We start from the raw sequence: 21129 nt of genomic DNA, 5'->3' as shown, positions 1-21129 counted from the left end.
ATGTGCAGAAAGGAAAGAGAAAGAATTCAAAGAGAGCAAAAGCACTTCAGCAAAGAAGTGGAAGATATGAAAAGAGTCCGCGAAGAACTGCGCCAAAGTAAACCCTAAACCCTAAACCCTAAACCCTAAACCCTCGAGCTCGGTAGCAGCAGAAGATAGAGAGAGAGGGGAGTCAACAAAAGGGGAAGGGATTTAACAAATTGAGTTGGATTTAAATAAATATATTTTATGTTTAAACAAATACACTTAATTTAATTCTGTTGCTCTGGTGCGGATTTCTTATTTGCTGCAGCAAAAAGACAAACTGCTAGGAACTACCACTACGTAAGCTGCATCGAGGGTTTAGGGTTTGCGCTTGAAAGGGTTTAGGGTTTCAGTTAGGGCTTATGGTTTAAGCTAGCGTTTAGGGTTTAGGCTAGGGTTTAGGGTTTAAGAGTGAGGGTTTGTGGCGCTCAGTGGCTGGCGAGGAGAAACGAGTTCGCTCTGGAGACGGCGCAGGAGAAAAGGCAGGCAGAAGAAGCGAGAGTGAGGGTTTAGGGTTTAGGGTTTAGAGTCGGGCCTGAATTCTTCAAACAGGCAGGAAAGAACCGCCTTTCCGACTTTCTGCCTTTTATTTATTGTTTACTTATTCATTATTTGTTATTTATTTATCATTTAGATATTTATTTGTAATTTATTTATCTGTTTGTGAGGGTTTACAGCGACACCGCGGAGAGCAAGTCAAGGGGCTGCTCTCAGCGCTCAACAGAGAGGCGCGGCTGCAGCACGAGGAGGAGCTAAGAGTGAGCAGCAAATGCAAAAAAATAAAATAAAACTAAAAATAATTCAACTAAAATAAATGTTTTGTTAATTTATTCAATTAAAACGGCCAGCCAAAACTCAAACTGCAGACGCGCACTGCAGGAGCTGCCCATACACCCCAGGAGCTGCATGTACACCTGAAAACGGCGCTGCTGCTGCTTTCGCTCTTATTTCCTCATTTATTCTTTTGATATTTTAATATACTCCTTCTTCTTTCGTTATTTAATTCAATTCTTTCATTTTAAATCTCTTTCGGATATATTTCCTCCGCCTCCCCCAGCCCTTCTGCATGCAAGCCCACTCATCAATACACACTGTACATACACTGCACCCATACATATAAATGCTACACACATTGTGCACTGTATGTACACCCACAGCAAGCACGCCAGCAGCAGCTGCAAATAAATATCAAAAAGTATTAAATATATATATTTAAATATAAACATATTAGTTAATTAAAAGTATTTTTATTTATACAAAAGAAACGCCAACACATGCGCAGCACTCCCCAGGTGTATGTACACCCCATTGGCAGCACCCGTAAAAAGCTGCTTCGCTGCTGCATGCGTTCTTCCCATTTATATTTTGATAATGGCATTTAAACAAGTTTACATTTAAATAATGGCATTTAAATGAATTTGTATTTTAACAATGGCATTTAATTAGCTGCTGCGTTCATTTAGTTCTAATTCATTTCTCTGCTGCTGCTGCTGCTTCCACTTTGGCTGCAGCTGTCGCCGGTGCGCCGCTTCGAACCGCCCAGCAGCGCCAAAAAGCAGCCACAAACCCTAAACCCTAAACCCTAAACCCTAAACCCTTGAGTCGAGCACTGTTTAGGCGCTGTGCACGCGCGGGGCGGCGGCGCCTGCAGCAGCAGCAGCAAAATTGTCACTGCTGCAGCAGCGACATGTTTTTCTAGCAGCTGCAGCAGGTTTGCTGCTGTTGCAGTTTGCTGCTGCCTCTGTCAGCAGCCGCAGCAGCAGCAAACTGGCTGCTGCTGCAGTCTGCAGCCGCCTCCGTCAGCAGCTGCAGCAGCAGCAAACTGGTTGCTGCTGCAGTCAGCTGCTGCCTCCGTTAGCAGCTGCAGCAGCAGAAGCAGCTGCTGCAGCATTGCTCAATAAGACACAACTCCCTTTAACTGCACAGCTGGCGGGTTAGGGTTTAGTGTTTAGGGTTTACCTTTCGGGCGCCACGCAAACCCTAAACCCCAACCAAACCCTAAAGAGGAGCTCTTCTGCTGCTGCACTTTTTCAAATGGATTATGACCTTTAACATATTCATTAAAGCCACCCATGCTTCTCGAGTGCTGCTGCTGCTGCTGCTGCTGCTGCTGAGCAGCAGCAACAGCAGCAGCAGGAGCACTTCCGGCGGCACGTGCGTGCTGCTGCTCCTGTTGCTGCATATATGCAGCTCTACTTGGCCTTGCGCAGCGAACTGATGCTGCTGCTGCTGCTGCAGCAGCAGCAGCAGCAGCAACAACTGTGGAGTGTACATACACTTCAAAGCTGCAGCGGGGCTCTTTCATGAATAGCAAAAAGCCTCCCCTGCAGCCAGAGTTTGCCGGCGAGTATTTTGGGGTCTTCTCTGCTGAGGGGCCCTTGCTGCTGCTGCAGCTGCTGCTGCTGCTGCTGCAGCAGCAGCAGCTCTGCAGTTTCCCTTATTTTCGCCCTTTCCGAGGAAGATGACAGCAGCAAACGCCGAAGCGCCGGCAACACCGCTGCAGCAGCACTGCTGCCCCAGGAAAGCTCCAGTTCTTGCCGCTGCTGCTGCCGCCACCGCTGCTGCTGCTGTTGTTGCTGCTGCTGCTGCTGCTGAATGTAAGCTGAGAGGCGCTCCGCATCCTTCAGCAGCAAATCTCCCCACCCAGCCTCTAGGGGGCCCCCCCGTGGGGCCCCCCTGGGGCCTTGGGGGCCCCCGGGGCCCCCAGGGTCTTTTTGTCCCCAGGCTGGGGGCTGGGGGCCCTCCCCGAATGGGGTCATGGTGAGCAGCAGCAGCAGCAGCAGCAGCTGCTGCTGCTGATGTTGCTGCTGCTGCAGTTAGCTATGCTGAAACTGGAAACTCTTGGGGGCCCCTCGAGGCCCTGGGCAAAAGCACTGGGGCCCCCCTTGTGGTGTTTGCCTGCTGCGTTTGGGGTGTACGTACACCTCAACTGCTGCTGCTGCTGCTGGGGCTGCTGCTGCTGCAGCTGCTGCTGGGGTTGCTGCTGCTGCAGCAGGAGCGGCCTCGGGTTTTGGAAAGAGAGAAGAAGAGAAAGGAGCAGCAAAAGGGAAGGGTTTAGGTTCGGAAGGTTTCAGGTGTACATACACCTCGAGCAGGCGCAGCAGCAGCTGGGAGGCCTCTGTGGAATTAGTTTAATTTAATTTAATTTAATTTAATTAAATAAAAAGTATTTTAAACACTTTATTTTGGCAGAACGTTGAGAAAAGAAGACGGGGCGCTGCTGCCAGCAAATGCTGCTGCTGCTGCTGCGCCTTGTCGCTGCAAGACCACAAGCAGCCGCTGCTGCTGCTGTTGCCACTGCTGCTGCTGCTGCTGGAGTTGCTGCTGCTGCCGTTTTCTGTTTCGTTCTTCTTTCATTTGAATTACTTGATTGAAAATCAGAGACAAAATAAATTAAAGAATAGGCGCAGCAGCGCATCCGCTGCAGCAGCACAGACACTGCCGATACATTCGGCTGCTGCTGCTGCTGCTGCTGCTGCAGCTTCTGCTGCTGCAGCTGGATGGGACTGCGAGCTACGTCGCAAGAGTCTTCGCTTCCTGCTGCGGATTATTTCTTCGTTTCAACCTCATCTAGCGCCTGTTGCTGCAGCCGTTGCCAGCAGCAGCAAGGGTCGCCGCCGCAGCAGCAGCAACAGCAGCAGCAGCAGCAGGAGCTGCTGCGTCATCGGGCTCTGGGGCAGCCCTTGCCTCTCATCCCATCAAAGCAGCAGCAGTCGCTACTGCAGCAGCGGCAGCAGCAGCAGCAGCAGCGGCAGTTGGGGCCCCAGTCTATCTACCTGCGGCTAGCTCTCGCTTGCAGCAGCAGCAGCAGCAGCAGCGGCAGGGACCCCATCTCGAGGTGAGGGTCTTGCAGCGGCCTCTAAGTTTAGGGGCCGTCCCTCAGGTGTATACACGCCTGGGAACTGCTGCTGCTGCTGCAGCCGCAGCAGCAACAGCAACAGCAGCAGCAGCAACAGCAGCAGCAACAGCAGCAGCAGCAGCAAGATGTCCTTCTTCAGCTCCAACTCGATGGACCGGCTCGGCTCCCGCTTGGCCTCCATCGTTTCAACAGCCTCAGAGAAGGTCAAAGAAGCAGCAGAACGAACGTAAGCAGCAGCGACAGCAGCAGCAGCAGCAGCTGCTGCTGCTGCTGCAGCTGCTGCTGCAGCTGCAGCAATAGCAACAGCCATAAACAGAGTAGGAGTGTCAGCAGTAGCAGAAGCAACAGCAGTTGTAGCTCTAGTTGCAGTGGTTTCAAGGCCAGCAGCAGCAGCAGCAGCAGCAGCAGCAGCAGCAGCAGCTCGACAGCGGCAGCAGCAGAAGCAGAAGCAGCAGAAGCAATAGCAGCAGAAGCAGTTGAAGCAGCAGAAGCAGCAAAAGTAGCGTGAGCAGTGCCCATGTTCCGACTCGCAGTAGCGGCAGCAGCAGCGGCAGCAGTAGCAGCAGCAGCAGCAGCAGAAGTAGCAGCAGCAGTGCTCATGTCACGACTAGCAGCGGCAGCAGCAATAGCAGCAGAAGTATTAACAGCAGCAATAGCAGCAGAAGTATTAGAAGCAGCAGCAGCAGCAGCAACAGCAGCAGCAGGAGCAGCGCCAGCAGTACACATATCACGAGCAGCAGCAGCAGCGGCAGAAGCAGCGGCGCCAGCAGCACACATATCACGAGCAGCAGCAGCAGCAGCAGCAGCAGACTGAAGCGCCTGCAGCTTTGCTGCTGCAGCTGAGGTGTACGTACACCTGGGGTGCTGCTGTTGCGCTGCTGTTTTCGGGCGCATTTGATCCGTTTGAAGCGCATTGGATGAATTAATTTAATTAAATTAATTAAATTAAATTAAATTGAATTAGTTTAATTAATTTAATTGAATTAATTAATTAATTAATTAATTGTTTCGTTTTCTCCCGCAGACTCACCAAAGAAAGCCCCCTCGAGAAAAACCTCCGCGAGGCCCTCAGCGACAAAAACTGGGGATGTGCAAATTCGGTGTTGGCGGATATTGCAAAGGCAGCTCACAATTAGTAAAAAATAAATAAATAAATAATAAATAATAAATAAATAATAAATAAATTAATTAATTAATAATAGATGAATAATAATAATTGGAGGGGTAAGGAATGGTATTTGCTGTAATGGGGTTTTCTTAATTCGCTTCTATGTGCTCTATTTCTCGTTTTCTGTTTTGTTTGCATGCATGCCTTTCTGTGCATGCATTTATTATTTATTTATTTATTTATTTATTTATTTATTTATCTATTTATTTATATTCTTTGCAAAACTGGACTTGTATTTCTTGTCTGAGTGGACGCCTTGAACATTTGAAGGTGTTTGAATTTTCGGATTTATTTTCATTTTTCATCAACTTCGAATCTTTTTTCGCATTTTAATTTCAATTTAATTAAATATTCATTTTTTTAATTTCAATTTACTTTCAAAATTGTCCATTTCGAATTTATTTCGCTTTCTTGCCGTTCATGTTCGCCGTGCATGCGTTTTGAGGTGTATGTACACCTCAGCCTCGACTTCCCGGTGGTCTCGCGGACTGTCTGGGCAGCTATTTCGGAGGCTCCAAAGCGATGGCGGAGAATATTTAAAGTAATTCAAATCAAAATAATTAATTAACAGTTTATAAGTTATGCATTTAATGGAGTTTAATTATAAAAAATCAATTCAGCTGCAGAGTCAGAGCTGCAAGGAAGCTGCGGTGCATCCGCAGCAGCAGCAGCACCTGGCTGCTGCTACTGCTGCTGCTGCTGCAGCCAATACTGTCGCTGCTGCTGTGCTGTCGCTGCTGCTGCTGCTGTTGCTAGTGCTGTGGCTTCTGCTAGTGCTCCTAGTGCTGCTACGAGTGCTGCTCCTAATGCCGTGGCTGCTGCTAGCAGTGCTACTGTCGCTGCTGTTGCTGCTGCTGTTGTCGCTGCTGCTGCTGCAGTCTTTGCTACTGTTGCTGCTGCTGCTGCTGCTGCTTTCCCGTTGAGTGCTGCCTGCTGCTTGCAGCGCATTCGTTCTTCTTGAAGCGGCCCTTTGTCTCGCGCAGAGTAAAGTCTATTAAGCAAAATAAATTAATTTAAAATAATTATAATTAATTAATTAACTGATTAATTATTTGTTTTCAGGGACTCACTGTGCTGGAATATATGCTAAAAAATGGCCCCGAGAGATTTGCCGAAGACGCCAAAGACAGAAGTTATTTGCTGAAGTCTTTGCAGAGCTTTAGCTGGACAGAAGAGGGGCGGGACAAGGGCGCTGGCAGTAATTAATTAATTAATTAATTAATTCAATTAATTAATTAATTAATTGAATTAATTATTTAGTTCAGTCAGAGCTTCAAGTTGCTGCGGCGGCAGGGCCGGAGAGGGCTTCTGGCTGCTGCTGCGCGCCGCCCACTTGCTGCGGGATCCCCAGCAGCAGCAGCAGCAGCAGCAGCAGGAGGTGCTTGTTTGCTGCAGTCCGCGAGAAGGCCACGTTGTGCACCACTTTGGTGTTTGATGCTGCTGAGCTGCAAGCAGCAAGAGAAGCAGCAGCAAAAAACAAAGACAAATACATTGGCATATCTTCTGCTTCCTCGATGCCCTCCCGCAGCAGCAGCAGCAGCAGCAGCAGCAGCAGCGGCAGGCATGTGCCCTCTATAGGGTTCGGCAGCAACACAAGGCCTCCCCCGCAAAATAAAGACCTGTACGCCTTGCCTCCACCCAGGGTTCAGACTTAGGGTATGGGGTTTAGGGTTTAGGGTTTAGGGTTTAGGGTTTGTGCTGCGCTGCAGGTCGTGCCGCAGCAGCAAAGGTGAAGAGGCGGGCCCCCACAGGGAGGCCCACCGTTCTGCTGCCAGCAAAAGTTCTGGGGGGGCCCCCGGGAAGCGGGAGGCCCCCAAGAAGAGCGACAGCAGCAAAGGAGGCCCCCAGCAGCAGCAGCAGCAGCAGCAGCAGCAGCAGCAGTCTCACGTGTACGTACACCCCGCGGGTCCCGGGGCCTAGAGCTTTCCTTTGCAGCAACAAATGAAGTTATTATTAATCAACTAATTAATTAATTGATGAACTAATTGATTAATTAATTGATTAATTATTTAATTTAATTAATTAGATTAATTAATTAATTAATTGACAGACGCACAGCCATACCTTGCTTGCTCAAACTGCCGCCTGCTGCTCCTGCTGCTGCTCCTGCTGCTGCTGCTGCTGCTGCTGCTGGGGTGTGCAGGCAGCAGGCAGACCTGCTGGGCTTCGACAGTCCCCCTTTGGAGCCCCTGGGGGCCCCGGGGGGCCCCCTGCCTTTTGCTTCGGGTACTTGGAAAGGATTTAATCTTTTTGTTGCAGTTTGATTTATATTTTGTTTATTCTAATTTATTTGCCACTTTTAATTTAATTTAATTTAATTTAATTTAATTTCTTCGAATCTCTTTTAGACTTGGGCCTTTGGGGGCGCCTGTGCGCATGCACGCAGGCCAGAGCGTCTGGGCAGAGCCTGCTGCTGCTGCTGCTGCTGCTGCTCCTGCTGCAGCAGCGGGAGAGGGGCACGCAGGGTCCAGCAGCAGCAGCTTTTCTTCTCTGCTGCCTCCCCCACCGCCAGGAGGGAGGGGCCCCCTGGGGGCCCCTTCTGGGAGTCTCAGTGATGATTTATTTGGGGGTTTTCAGGCAGCAGCACCTGCTGCTGCACCTGCTGCTGCTGCTGCTGCTGCTCCTGCTGCAGGCAGCAACTCCCTGGATGCCGTGGCTGCTGCCTTCGCTGCCCCCGCAGCCCCCGCGCCTGCTGCAGCAGCAGCACAATGGACCAATGGTCAGTTTTGCCACTGCAGCAGCAACTGGCTCCTCGGCTGCAGCTGCCGCAGCAGCTGCTGCTGCTGCTGCCGCACGCTTAGCTCTTTTGCCACCGCACGATCCACAGCTCACCCTCTGCTGCTGCTGCTGCTGCTGCTGCTCCTCTCAGGGGGTTCTCCTGCTGCTGCTGGTGTCTCCAACTCCCTCGAAAGCTTCGGGGGCTTTCAACAAGCAAATACAGGTTAGACGCCACCCGAACTTAAAAAACCAGGGGGCCCCCGGGGGCCCCCGGGGGGCCCCCGAGGCCCCCCGGGGGGCTACCGAGGGGCCCCCTGGGGGCCCCTCGGGGCCCCCAGGGGCCCCAGAACACCCCCGGTTCTTTTTCTTGTGCCTGCGGGCTTCGTGGGGGCCCCTTGGGGGCCCCTTTGAGAGCACCTTGGGGGCCCCTCTGGGGGCCCCTTGGGGCCCCCTTTGGGGGCCCCAAGGGGGGCCCTCGGGGGGCCCCTGGGGCCCTCTAGCGGAGGTGTTTAGGGGGCCCCCGTTTTGTCCATTTAGTTCAGAGTTAGTTTTATTGATGGCTGTGGTGGATTTGTTTATTTTGCTGCAGGGACCCCACAGTCTGGAGCTGCGTCGCAGCCTGCTGCTGTAGCTGCTGCTGCACCGCAGCAGCAGCCGTGGCAACAGCCATTCAGTATGGGCAGCAGCAGCAGCAGTAACAATAACAACGCGTTTTCGCGGCCATTTAGCCTCAGCAGCAGCAACCCTAGCAGCAGCAGCGGAGCTCCCCAGCCATTTAGTCTCAGCTCGAGCAGCAGCATTTCGGCGCAGCCTTTCCCAGCAAGCAGCAGCAGCAGCAGCAGCAGCAGCACGCAGCAGCGCATGACGGGCGCCGGGGCCTCGGCGCAGGAGCCCTTCACATTGGGGGGCATGGGCGGGCAGCCTTGGCAGCAGCAGCAGCCGCTGCAGCAGTTCCAGCAGCAGCCGCTGCAGCAGTTCCAGCAGCAGCAGTTGCAGCAGTTCCAGCAGCAGCAGCTGCAGAAACTCCAGCAGCAGCAGCTGCAGCGGCTCCAGCAGCAGCAGCAGCTGCAGCAGCAGCAAGTTGCGTCCTCCTTTCCTACAGTGCAGCCCAGCCTCTTCTAGGGCCCCAAAAGAGGCCTGAAAAGCTCCCAGTGAATTTTCTCGCAGCAGCAGCAGCAGCAGCAGCAACTGCTGCTGCTGCCGCTGCAGCGCTGCTTCCCCTTAGCTGCCCACGCATGCTCCTTAGCAGCTGCTGCAGAAGCTGTTGCAGCAGCAGCAGGAGCGACATTCCTCCTGCACTAGGTGCAGCAGCCGTGCTGCTGCTGCAGCCGCTGCTGCTGCAGTTGCTGCTGCTGCTGCAGCCGCTGCAGCTTAGCCCAAGCTGGGGTGTACGTACACCCGACTTGTGCTGCTTCTTCAGTTTGGTCAGGCGCAGTTCTGCGTTTTTCCATTTGCGTTTATTTCTCTTCATTTATATTTACTTATCATTTATAATTATTATTTATAATTATTATTTACAATTATTATTTATAATTATTATTTATATTTACAGACTCTGGTTTCTACGTCTTACAGGGCAGAACAAAACACTCTTAGGTGCGGCTAGCATTTGCTGCTGCTGCTGCTGCAGCTGCTGCATCTGCTGCAGCAGCTGCTGCATCCGCAGCAGCAGCTGCTGCATCTGCTGTTGCTGCTACCGTAACTCCTACTCGCGCTGCTACTGACGCGCTGCTGCTGCTACTACTAAAGCGCTGCTGCTGCTACTGCTAAAGCGCTGCTGCTGCTGCTGCTGCTGCGGTGTGTACAGACTGTGTCTGCTGCTGCCTATCTATCTTTCAGCATAGGTGGATATCTTTTGAATCTTCTTTTTTCGAATTGAATTAAATTGAAATAACTTTTTAATTTTCCTTTTTAAAATTAAATTGAGGTTCTTCTCTCCCTGTCCACCAATTCAAAAACTCGGCAGCTCGCCGCTGCTGCTGCAGCAGCGCGCGCAGCAGCGCCCCGGGGGCAGCAGAACTCTGCTGCTGCCGCTGCTGCTGCTGCTGCTGCTGCGGGCGCCGTTACTGCCGCCGCCGCTGCTGCTGCTGCTGCTGCTGCAGCAGCTAAGAGTACAGCAGCACGGCGCTCATCATGACGCAAATGATCCCCAGGAACTCCAGAAATCCCATTCCAATTAAAGTGTAAGTGAAAAGGTCTTCTTTAATTGAAGGGTTTCGAGCTGTTCCCGAAACTAAAGCAGCAAAAAGGGATCCGATCCCCTGGGCAACTCCCCCCACAGACATCAGCGCCACAGCAGCAGACAGCGTCGCCACAGACGCCTCGTGACGCACCGCGCCCACCTGCAGCAGCAGCAGCAGCAGCAGCACAGGCAGCAGCAGCAGCGGGAGGCGTCTTGGTGAGCATGTCTTGTTTGTCTTGGCAGCAGAAGCAGCAAGTGGGGAGGGGGAAAGGGGAGAGAAATTGGGGGAGCAGCAAATGGGACAGGTGCAGCAAATGGGCAGCAGCAAACACTGGCAAAGGAGCTGCCGCAGCACGAGGGGCACCAGCGCGACACAAAAAAGAAGAAAATGAATTTAAATGAAGTGAAATCGATGCTGCGCAGCGAGCAGCAGCAGCAGCCCCTGGTGTACGTACACGCGGGGCCTGCGCGGCTGCGCGCAGTTTCAGCAGCAGCACATTAAAATATTTGGAACTGCAACAGCAAAAGGGTTTTCAAGGGGTTTGGAGCTGGCGGCTCACCGGGCTGCCGCCGCTGCTGCTGCTGCTGCTGCTGCTCAGGGGAGTCAAGGCGGCGGCGGGCCAGCGGGCGCAGGGGCCCTGAGCCACCGCGCTGTGCCGCTGCAGCAACGGAGCCGTCGAAAGAGCCCGAAAGGCCAAAGTGGGACAAAAAGAGCCGCAAAAAGAGCTGCAAAAGGGGAAGCTGGGGGCGGCTTTGGGTGCAGCAAGAGCTGCTGCTGCGGCCCGGGAGCAGGCGCCGCCGGGCACCAGAGCCAGCCTTGCGGGGGCAAAGAACGCCATTTGCTGCTCTTTTTCGATATTTTACTCCAATTTTATCAATTTAATTCCTTTAAAACGCCTCTAGACGCAAACAAACCCGCAAACCGACACGCAGCCGCTGCTGCGCTGCTGCGCACAGCAGCAGCAGCAGCCCCGCCCCACCCGAGACAGCCTCGAGCCTCGCTGCTGCTCACCGCCCCTTTTGCTGCTGAAATTCATTTCCCTTTTTGCTGCTCAATTTTTTTCTTCTTTTGCTGCTGCTGCTCTCCTTATTCTGCTGCCAACCCCTCTAGGACTCCCTCTCCACACCTAGCCAGCCTGCAGTAGGCCCGATGCTCCTAGAGCAGCAGCACCAGCAGCAGGAGCAGCGGCGGCAGCAGCAGCAGCAGCGTAAACGTGGAGAGTAAAAAGGAGGTTTTGGTTTTATTTGATCATGTCTTCATAAAAATTGAAACTTACCTTTAATTACCCTTTGTTTCAATTTGCTTCCTTTGCTCTCACACGCGCTGTCTTGCTGCTGCTGCGCTGCAGCACCACAGTACCTGCAGCAGAAAAACAAATAATTATTAATTTTAATTTCTTTCCATTTGCTGCTGCAGCTGACAGTGGACAGCCTGGGGTGTATGTCCATCTCCCGGAGCGACAGCTCGCAAGTCTCAATTCGAAATAAAGTACTTTTGCACTTTTGTTTCTGCTGTGGAGTTCAAATTAAAAATAAGTTACTTATTGCAGAAACTTGTGAATAAAGGCCTGCAGCAAAAGCAGTTGAAGGCGCATGCGCCAATACGGGAGTGCCCATCCATGCGCCCTCTGCTGCTTTTGCTGCTGCTGCTTTTGCTCCTGCTGCTTTTGCTCCTGCTGCTGCTTATTTGCCAGATTCCAGCTGCAAATGCATGCCACGAATCCCAAATATCATATATGTCAAGGTACAGTCTGCTGCTGTCCTGCTGCGGCAGCTCCGCAAAGAAGCAAATAAAAATCAAAAGAAGTCCCGAGTCTCGGGGCTGCCCGCTGCTGCTGCTGCGCTCCTCTAGTGCTGCTGTTGCTATTTGTGGCTTTTGAAAGCCTCAGCTGCTGCTCTTCGGTGCTGCTGCTGACGGCCGAGCTTGTTTGCTGCTGCAGTCATTAAGCCCTAATTTCCTAGTTAGTGGGCTGAGGCAATTCGCAAGAACTCCCGCAGTGGGAAAATGAAGTTCTTTGGTTTCAAACAAAAGAACAAATCTTGGCTAAGACACACTAAAGTTGAAGAGGACTTCACTTTGCATGCAGCAGATGTCCTTATTAAGGAGCTGCTGCTCTTGCAATCATTTTCTTGATAGTGGTAGTATGGCTGTTTCTGCTTCTGAAGTGGCATTTGGGTCTGTCTTTGGCATTATAATTGAGCAGCATTATAAAAAGATAGGCAATGAAAAAATAATAAAAATAGTAACAAAGGGCCTTTAGCACCTCTTTTTAGGAAAAGAGAGAACTTCCAGCCAAGAAGATTCAACTCGGGTGTGAGGGGCCACGAGCGCCAGCGAAGTGCTAGACAGGGCACAAAACTTCTCTTAAGAATTGGGACAAGTTAGTTGTAACTTGATTAAATTATACTAGGCTGTGATGGGCTGAAAGAGCCCTCCTGCTTTGCTGCAGTGTGCAGCACTGCAGCGGCGACAAGGAATGGTCTTCAGGACCACAGAGTCTGTAGATTGAGGTGATAAGCAGCAGCAACTGTCCCGCAGGTGTACTTGATCTTTGGATGATCAGGTCTTTCAGGACCTGCAGCTAGGCCTGGGCTTTGCATAGTGAGCTACGCTCAGCTTGGCTTCTATGTGCTTCTTCTTTTATGGGATTAATCCTAACAAAATTGGCCATTTCCATATCAAATTGATTTAAAAACCATCATTTTCGGGTCCGAGTTTTGAGTTGATGCCTCTGTTTGCTCCTGAGTGCTTCTTCAGCCCCGCTTGACTTTCAGCACTGCTTTCCAGCCCAAGGCGCAGCGCCAACTGCAGACTGGACCCAACCAGCAAAGAAATAGTTTTTCCATGAAAATTATTTCTAGTTAAAAGGTAAAAGTACGCGCTTTGAATTATATTGCCTTGAAGGCCATTTCAGGGCTGCATTGTACTAGTGCGCACTACAGTTTGAAGCAGACAACACACATGAAGCTGCAATGCGCAGCAAGGCCATGCAAGGAGGGAGCAACATAAAGAAGAGTAGAGAGGCGCTTTTTAGGAAAACAAAACTAGAGGGAGGGCATCTGATGCTTCTTTGCATGCAAAAGGTGTCTTTAAACACCAGCGTTATATGTGAGCCTAAGCAGACTGAACGAAAGAGGCATACTAGCCCAGCTGAGCCTACCTCATATTTTGCCCACAGGCACGGTGCTTACATGGAGAGCCAAAGCTGACTACAAGGCTATTTTCTCACGAGCTTCAACAGGACAAAGTGCATTACGAAAAGCTCATGAGCTACTGCCCCTTGCGGCGAACCAAACATCTGGTGTTTTTTCTGGTGTTCTTTCTGGCGGTTTTAATGATTAGGGTAGCGTAGGTGCGCAGGGGTGTAAGTTTTACACTGCCTCTTGTGCCACTGGCCTCTGCTGTCTTGCCCTTAGTACTGGTTGCCGATGACTGACTTTTGCAATGACTTAGCCCAGGGCTTTTGCCTGGGCCACAAAAGCTGCATGCAGGGGTCTTCACAGTCCGTCTCTGTACAGCTTACGAGGAAAAGGATACCACACCAAGCTGCACTCTGCGGCGCCGCCTAGGCATTTGTCCAGCGTAAACACCGAATTATATTTCCATTTGAAGGCTATTCTGTATACAGCTATATATACTCCTTATTCAAAGCATAAAGTTTACTTATTCTTCCTGAAATTGTGACAAGCTAAACAGGCACAAAGCGCCAATGCACTTCTTGCAGTTTGCCTTTAATTTTGACTCATTCTCTGAAAAAAAGGCATCGAGGGCTTGAGTTCCGTAGCTCATAACAAATACACAATAAAATATTTCCAACGAGGACAAGGAGGAGAGCTCATGAAAATTTCTGTTTGACTTCTTCCCTTCTAACATTCCAAACAGAATTATTTTCCTCTTTCAGTGTCCACTGTGTTTTGCCTCTGGCCAAAATGTTGCTGGCGTGCACAAAAGAGCATTAAGCATGCTGCAAATGCGTTGAAAAATGAACAAGCTTCAGCATTTTGGATTCAGTGATTTGCTAGTGCAGGAAAGTCCACCCGCTCAGTCACTTCAAGTTTTCCGGGTGAATCAATCCATACTAACACAATGCTAAGAACTTCAGTTTAGGGGGTGCATGAGGGCTATTGGAACGATCAAACAACAAGCATCTTGGCAATCTGCTGCGGCAACACGTTAACTCTGCAAAAGCGAGGAGTGTGCCACCTGTAGGCCCCTTTGCCACCTTTTAAGAGCTTCGCAGCCTTGAAGTGCTTCTTGTGGAGCACTTCTTATGCGGCATCATTCAAGTAGCTGCTTCAACGGCTCGAGCCATTGCTGGGTCTGTTGCCTCTCTAAGTCCTGACAGTGAAGGGCTGGGCTTTAAAGGAGTCGGCGGGGTTTCCAGTCTTAAGATAGTCGTAAACAAGCCAAAAATAGGCCAATAAAAACTCAGGGGATGCCGAAGGCATCAGACGCCACGTTTTCAACAAATTATGAAAGTGCTTCAGCCCCAAAGCGTGGGAAGATAGCTTGAGTAGGCCCACAGCTTGAGGCTAGCCTTCCTAGCCGGGCAAGTGCGGCATCATAGTAGAGTGTAAGAGAGTCTTTGGTCTGATCTCAAGGCTTATACGCATATTACTTACTAGAGTTCAGGTTCGCATATGCTGTCAGTAGCGCCACTTCAAATCCTGAAGCCTGCGATTGGGATGTTAGTATACACTGATTCTTTGGCCTCCCACCAGCACTCTTAGTGCGCAATCAAGTTATTCTATTAGAGGCCCTGGTCTGCTCTGACCTCCAGGTAGATAATAATTTGTAGGCTTACACTTGAACATGCCAAAAGCGCACTACATGCAAGCTTCTTGTACCAAGCAGATGAGTCCAAGGTCATTTAAAAAGCAAAAGTGCTTTTGTAGAGCAGGCACTGCAGACCGTCTTTTAACACTGCTTAAAAGATAAATCCCAACCTCAATCATGTTCGTTTAGTGGTTTTTCTTTCTTTGCATTTCCACTGAATTCGTTCAAGATTAAATCGTGTAGTGGATCTATGGGGAGTGGCAAAGGCACGGCTGCGTTGCCCAGCCCCTTTAAAAGGCATATCTTTGAGAAGCCACTAGTAAATTGCGCATATATTTTGAACAGAGACACTCCCGAAAGCAAAAAGCACTTGTTTTTAGATGCCACTCAAACTGGCATGCAGCCAAACAAATCTGCAGTGAAGGTGTTCAGTGTGTCGGCCAGGCCTCAAATTTGCATGCTGGCTGTTGTAGGACAAAGATTGGCCTAAATACTAGCTACTAAGACCTAGAGAAAAGTAAAAGTTAATCGTAAATGGTAGATTTTGGCCTAAGCCGTGCAAGGCAAGTGTGCGAACCAAACCTGAAGTAAGGAAACCATCGAAGTACCCAGGCGCAGCGATAATGCAATGACCCCCCGGAGGTCTAAATTAGCAAAAAAGCATTTAATATGTTCTATTGAAGCGACAGCTGCGAAAGCCGTAGGACTCATTTCTATATTGCTGCAATATGTTTTGCAAAATGCAGAGAGGCAGCAGACCGCGCCCCAGTCGCTGAAAAGCCCGCGTTTATCCACAGCAAAAATGCCTCACTCATTTAATGAAAGGGACTTTCAAGAATTACAGAAGTTTCACAAACGTACATTTGTTTTGAGGTGTATGCAGAAACACCCCCCCGTGGACTTGCAAGCTGGCTGAGGCGGTATCGGGCATGCATTCAAACTGGGCTGATCCGACGGCGCTACATTGCAGATTTGCGTCTCGGAAAGAAAATATACTTCATTTTTATTGTTTATTCCTGCTGAGACACTTCGTCTGCTCAATCTGCGTCGAAGATGCAGATCACTGTCACTGACGCCGGTACGTTTCCGTGTGTGTACTGCAGCGCAGGAAACCACAGAAACACCGCCCGCCTCTGCCCCTTTTGCTTTCTTTAGGACTGTTACGGCCTTCGGACTACAAATAATTAATTTATTTGTGTTTTAGAGGCCCCCAGGTGGGCGCTTTCCGCGCCTCTCCGCAGCACTGCCCTGCCTCGCCGCTCGCCACTCCCAAACGCAACTTGAATTCTGCACTGTTTGCGTCCCTCTCTTGTGTTTGCTGGGACTTTGGCGCTGCAGACGGCCAGGCTTTTGCCCTGGATCTCACGGGGGAGGCGGAAGTCTCTGCGTTGAAAGACATAATTTCGGTGGAGTTGAACATACCCCCAGAACACCAGCGGATTCTTCTAGATGGCCGGCCCCTGCCGTGCGTCTTTGTCTCACTTTCTCTCGCAATTAAAAGGGTTTTTTGCGCCATTTTAATGGACTTTTGCTCCATTTTATATTTGCTTTTGGAGGCCTTTGTCTGCAGGAGCAGTGCGCGCACTCTGGCCGACGCTGGCGTGGCCGAGGGAGCCATGCTCCTTGTCTTCAACGACAGCGCAGCAGCAGCAGCAGCAGCAGCAACCGGCGCTGCCGCAGCTGCTGCTGCGCCTGCTGCTAATGCGCAGCGCCTGCAGCAGCAGCAGCAGCAGCAGCTGAGGCCAGCACCCCAGGCGCTGCAGCGCCAGCAGCAGCGAGGCCTCCTGCCCCTGGACTTCTCCAGTAAGCAGCAAGAGGGACTTAGACTATTTTCCATTCTTCAAAATCAAGTGCATGCAAATAAAGCATTTCGGCAGCAGCAGCAGCAGCAGCAAATATCCTTTTTTTCATTTAAAAAATTAAATAAAAATATATTTGCTGCTTCGCATGCAGGCATAGTTGTGGACGGCGGCCGCGTTGCCCAGTTCCCAGCAGGGGGGGGCCCGGGCCCCCCCCGCAGCCCTGCTGCTGCTTCTGCTGCTGCTCCTGCAGCAGCTTCAGCAGCAGCAGCAGCAGTTGGCCCTGCTGCGCGTCTAGCTGCCCCGGATGTTGCTGCTCACCTGAAGCTGCTGGTGAGGCGGCGGGCCGAAGAAGCAGTTGCTGCTGCTGTTGCTGATGCTGCTTCTTTAGCTCTAATTAGGGCCCACAATCCTGTTTTAGGAGAAGCCATAAAGGCAGCAGTTGACGAGAGACAGCAGCAGCAGCAGCAGCAGCAACAGGGAGAGCCAGGCCCAGCGTTCACGCGGCTCATGGACACCCTTGAAAAAGAATACACAAACCAAATCAAAGTGAGCTGCTGTTGCTGCTGCCGTCGTTGCCGCTGCTGCTGCTGCTGTTGCTGCTTGCTGTTGCTGCTGCCGTTGCTGTTGCTGCTGCCGCTGCTGCTTCCGTTGCAGCTGCTGTTGCTGCTGCCGTTGCTGCTGCTGCCGTTGTTGCTGCTGCTGCTGCTAGTGCTGCTGCTGCAGCAGCAAGGTGAGCGCAGCACTTGTGGGCAGGCCGAAGACGAGCGGTGGCGGCGGATGGCAGCGATTCAGCGGGATCCTCTGTCTGCTGAGGCCCAGAGAATGCTTTTGGAAGATCTGCAGCAAGAAAGAATAAATGAAAACTATTCAATGGCTCGCGAGCACCTGCCGGAGGGTTTCGGGTCGGTGTGCATGCTGTACGTACACCTGGAGATCAACGGGGTGGCGTGCAAAGCTTTCGTCGACAGCGGCGCGCAACAGTCCATTTTATCTCTCGCTTTCGCGGAAAAATGTTCTTTATCTTCTTTAATTGACAAAAGATTCGCAGGACTCGCGCTGGGAGTGGGCAGGGCCCCCATTATTGGCCGCGTTCATCTTGCACCCCTCAAGCTCGGCAGCAAGTTCTGCCCCTGCAGCTTCATCGTTCTCGAAGACTCCAAAATGCAAATGCTGCTGGGCCTCGACATGCTCAAGAGGTACCAAATGGTCATCGACTTGAAGAAAAACGTCCTCGTCGTCGAAGGTCTTACCCCAAGCCCTAAACCCTAAACCCTAGTCCCAAACCCTAAACTCTAGTCCCAAACCCTAAACCCTCGCACGCGGCTCTCAAGCCTCGAAGCCCCAAACTCTCAGCCCGGCTCTTCGGCTTTGAATCCCTCAACCCGCAAACGCGGCTCTTAAAGCTTGAAACCCTAAGCCCTAAACCGTGAAATGCGGCTCTTAAGCCTTGAAACCCTAAACCCTGAAACGCGGCTCTTAAGCCTTGAAACCCTAAACCCGAAACCGCAGCTCGAGGGAAAATGCAAACTCGCAAACCCCAGACATCAAACCCCAAACCCCCGGCTTTCGAAAACCAGCTAGCTGTGCCTTTTTTGCTGCTGCACTTTAGCTGCGAATGCACTCGAGGCATCTGCGCAGCTCTGCAGCAGCAGCAGCAGCAGCAGCGGCCGCTCAGAGTCTCAGCTTCTTCAGCTCGCGACTAGCTAGCCAGTCAGCTAGCTAGCTAGCTAGCTAGCTACCTAGCTAGCTGGGGCCTTGCTGCTGCTGCGCTTTGCTTCTTGCTGCAGGAGAAGAAATTCCTTTTCTTTCGGAAGCTCAAATTGATAAAGGACTTTTTGGAACTGGCGAGAGCCATGAAGAGGTGGAGGCAGCAGCAGCAAAAACAGAAACAGAAAACGGGGCGAAGTAGCAGCTGCGAACAGCAGCTGCAACAGCAGCTACAGTTGCAGCTGCAACTGCAGCAGCTGCAGCAGCAGCAAGGGTGGTAGCTGCAACTGCAGCGGCAGCTGCAACAGCAGCTACAGTTGCAGCTGCAACTGCAGCAGAGGCTGCAGCAGCAGCAGGAGTGGCAGCTGAAACTGCAGCAGCAGCTGCAGCAGCAGATGCAGTAGCAGCTACAGTGGCAGCTGAAATTACAGCAGCAGCTGTAGCAGCAGCTACAGTGGCAGTTGCAATTGCAGCCGCTGCTGCAGCAGCGGCAACTGCTCTTGCTCTTGCTGCAGCGCGGCGCTGCGCTGCGAGGGAGGAAAGGGACGTCTGTGGCTTGGGGTGCTTATCTGATGTCAGCAGCAGCAGCAGTTGCTGCATCTTCTGCTGCTGCTGCTGCTGCTGCTGCTTTGTTGGTTTGATCCTTCGCATCGTGGCCCGCGGCCCGCGACTGCAGCTTTTGCTGCTACTCTCCTTGTGTTGTTTTGGGGCCTTTTGTTGCTGCATTTTTGTCTTTATTTGCTTTTTTCCTTTCTTCCGGTTCGAATTCAACTCTCGTTTTGCCTTGCACATGCTGCTGCTGTTGCTGCTGCTGCTGCTGCACTGGAGGTGGTTCAGCTGAGGCGTTCTCGACTCCACCCAACAGCAGCAGCCGCAACAGCAGCAGCAGCAGCAAGGCGCAGCTGGCTTGTGTTTGCGCTGCGCCGCGTTAGCCTTATTGATTTGTTTCGCGGCGCTGTATGGACAAAAGCACTTATCAAATCTACATTTTGACGGGCTTATGGAAATCTTCGCAAATATTATTATAATTCCATTATAATGCTTTAATATTATTCCATTATAATGCCTTTACAACTTTACAATCAAAGTTAATGAGCTATTCAGAGGCGCACTCGAAGGCACTTCCTCAAATTCTTGAATTTCAGAAAACCGGAAAGAAGTGGAGAGCCTCTGCTGAATTGTTCGAGTGAATTCATTTTGTATTTGAAATCAAATTGAATTAATTGCAGTTCATTTTTGTCTTTCTGTTTCGGTTCAATTCTGTTTTCCTCGCGCTGCCTCGGGCTTGGCGGGGAGCAGCAAACAGCGAAATTTTCTTAACTCCCGTTTGCAATTATTTGTACTTTTCTTCATTTCTTCATTCCTTTTAGTTTATATCCCTGAAATATATAGTTTTCCGCATTTATTTGCCTCTTTTTACTTATATTTACAGCCCTTCACTGCTAGTTTCGAAGCTTAGCAGCGAACTTAAGCTAGGCCACCCAAGTCGACTCTCACATGATGCACACACCCGGATTACCTCAAAAAGGAACGCAAAATCTCAATATTCAGTTTAAAAACAGAAGAAGGATGGAAACTTTATCAGTAAATAAGACAGTTCACGAAAGAAAGTGACAAATTCAAACTAAAAGGACGAATCGGATTGGGAAACCATTCCCTTCTAAGTCTAGTTTTGGGATGGCAGTGCTCGTGTGCCCTCATCTTCCTTCTTTTCTTTTCCAAAAGGCAAAATAATAATTGCAATAAAGTGCTCCAACGTATTTTTAGTTATACGTGGTTGCATGCAGCCCTTGTGCAACGAGAAATGCATTTGGTGAATAAGAAATGCATCTATTTTCAAATACTCAAGTGTAAGTGGCCTCGCGAGAATTGCAAATAAGCAGAACTCTTCTGCAACTCTTCAGCCTCCGTCTTCTCTCAAACTTTCCACTCAATAATATTTCCAATTTGTGAACTTCCCACGCATTTCAGGCGGGTCGTTAGTGGTGAACCAAACAGTATGAAAAGTCCAGTGCGTCCAGTTCATGCTGGAGATATTAATTACAAGATTTCAAACAAAGATTGATGGAAATACATTTTATGCACCAAAGAATATCTCTTGGTTCAAGGTTCGGCCAAATGCACGAGACACAGAAAGGCAAAAGCACAAGAAGTCTTCACCGCCACCGACGAACACAAAGAGTGGCTGTGAAAGCCGCCTATGATGAAAAATGTGCAAAATTGAAAACCCTAAAAGCCACAGCAATCCAAATTGATGCAAAAAATGCAGATAATTCTCGTTTTCAGCTTGTCTAAGGCGAAAAGCTGTTGCGCCGTGAGCCGTAAGCAGCTTGTGTGCTGGTTTGCACAATGTAAACGCGGCACTGGGTTCATCAGTTGCATGCATTTACAATGTTATTACATTAGAATAATATACTTATTATATTCTGCGCATTATTTCCTGTTTTCGCAGCATTAAGTCCCCAGCCGCTGTTTGACGTGACCATTACTGTAGTATTGGCAGGCCGGCGGCAACAGGAGCAAATGTGCGAACGCAAGAGTCTCTCCAGTTGACCAACGGACCACTGGAAATTGAATAAATGTTGTTTTCCAATTGATTACGTATCAAAGTTCAGAAATGTGACTCAAAAGCAGTCTCGCTGGGAGCAGGCCTGGCACGGTCATTTGCCCTGGCGTAGCCCAGCCCAGCGTCTCACAGCTCCGGTTCACCTGGTGCTTTTGGCGGCTTTTTCGGGAATTTTTTCGCAAATAAACTCCTGTCTTAGGCTTAAAAGTTAAATTGTATCTCGACTGAATGGTGTATTTCTCCTTTTTTGCACTACTTTTTCTCAAAGCGTGAGACGCCACGCATCCTCATGGTGAGAGCCACTGCGGCTCAGGCACCACCCACCC

At 50.5% G+C, this 21129-nt stretch overlaps 5 protein-coding genes across 5 annotated transcripts; 3 read left to right on the top strand and 2 right to left on the bottom strand.

The window, feature by feature from the left end:
- ETH_00023400 (uncharacterized protein) lies at window positions 1-1925 on the top strand (the record flags this gene model as incomplete). Its single annotated transcript, XM_013380521.1, has 5 exons — window positions 1-97; window positions 293-324; window positions 457-525; window positions 702-782; window positions 1773-1925. 5 exons carry the CDS (start codon window positions 1-3, stop codon window positions 1923-1925), a joined length of 432 nt encoding a protein of 143 aa, XP_013235975.1.
- A 378-nt stretch (window positions 1926-2303) lies between these two features.
- ETH_00023395 (uncharacterized protein) lies at window positions 2304-2783 on the bottom strand (the record flags this gene model as incomplete). Its single annotated transcript, XM_013380520.1, has 1 exon — window positions 2304-2783. One exon carries the CDS (start codon window positions 2781-2783, stop codon window positions 2304-2306), a length of 480 nt encoding a protein of 159 aa, XP_013235974.1.
- Window positions 2784-4008: 1225 nt separating this feature from the next.
- ETH_00023390 (EPN3 protein, putative) lies at window positions 4009-8891 on the top strand (the record flags this gene model as incomplete). Its single annotated transcript, XM_013380519.1, has 10 exons — window positions 4009-4109; window positions 4908-5018; window positions 5514-5592; window positions 6114-6249; window positions 6447-6672; window positions 6761-6940; window positions 7195-7277; window positions 7438-7770; window positions 7921-7992; window positions 8359-8891. 10 exons carry the CDS (start codon window positions 4009-4011, stop codon window positions 8889-8891), a joined length of 1854 nt encoding a protein of 617 aa, XP_013235973.1.
- Window positions 8892-9874: 983 nt separating this feature from the next.
- Window positions 9875-10790, bottom strand: ETH_00023385 (ATP synthase lipid-binding protein, putative; the record flags this gene model as incomplete). Its single annotated transcript, XM_013380518.1, has 2 exons — window positions 9875-10111; window positions 10512-10790. 2 exons carry the CDS (start codon window positions 10788-10790, stop codon window positions 9875-9877), a joined length of 516 nt encoding a protein of 171 aa, XP_013235972.1.
- Window positions 10791-15781: 4991 nt separating this feature from the next.
- Window positions 15782-18439, top strand: ETH_00023380 (DNA-damage inducible protein, putative; the record flags this gene model as incomplete). The annotated part of the gene is made up of 6 exons (XM_013380517.1): window positions 15782-15806; window positions 16067-16193; window positions 16299-16531; window positions 16682-17076; window positions 17284-17773; window positions 18318-18439. 6 exons carry the CDS (start codon window positions 15782-15784, stop codon window positions 18437-18439), a joined length of 1392 nt encoding a protein of 463 aa, XP_013235971.1.
- Window positions 18440-21129: the final 2690 nt, after the last annotated feature.

Source organism: Eimeria tenella, genomic scaffold, assembly GCF_000499545.2.
Source record: "Eimeria tenella Houghton genomic scaffold, Eth_scaff67, whole genome shotgun sequence".
In the NCBI taxonomy this organism is placed as follows: domain Eukaryota; phylum Apicomplexa; class Conoidasida; order Eucoccidiorida; family Eimeriidae; genus Eimeria; species Eimeria tenella.
This window is presented reverse-complemented; position numbering and strand designations above follow the sequence as displayed.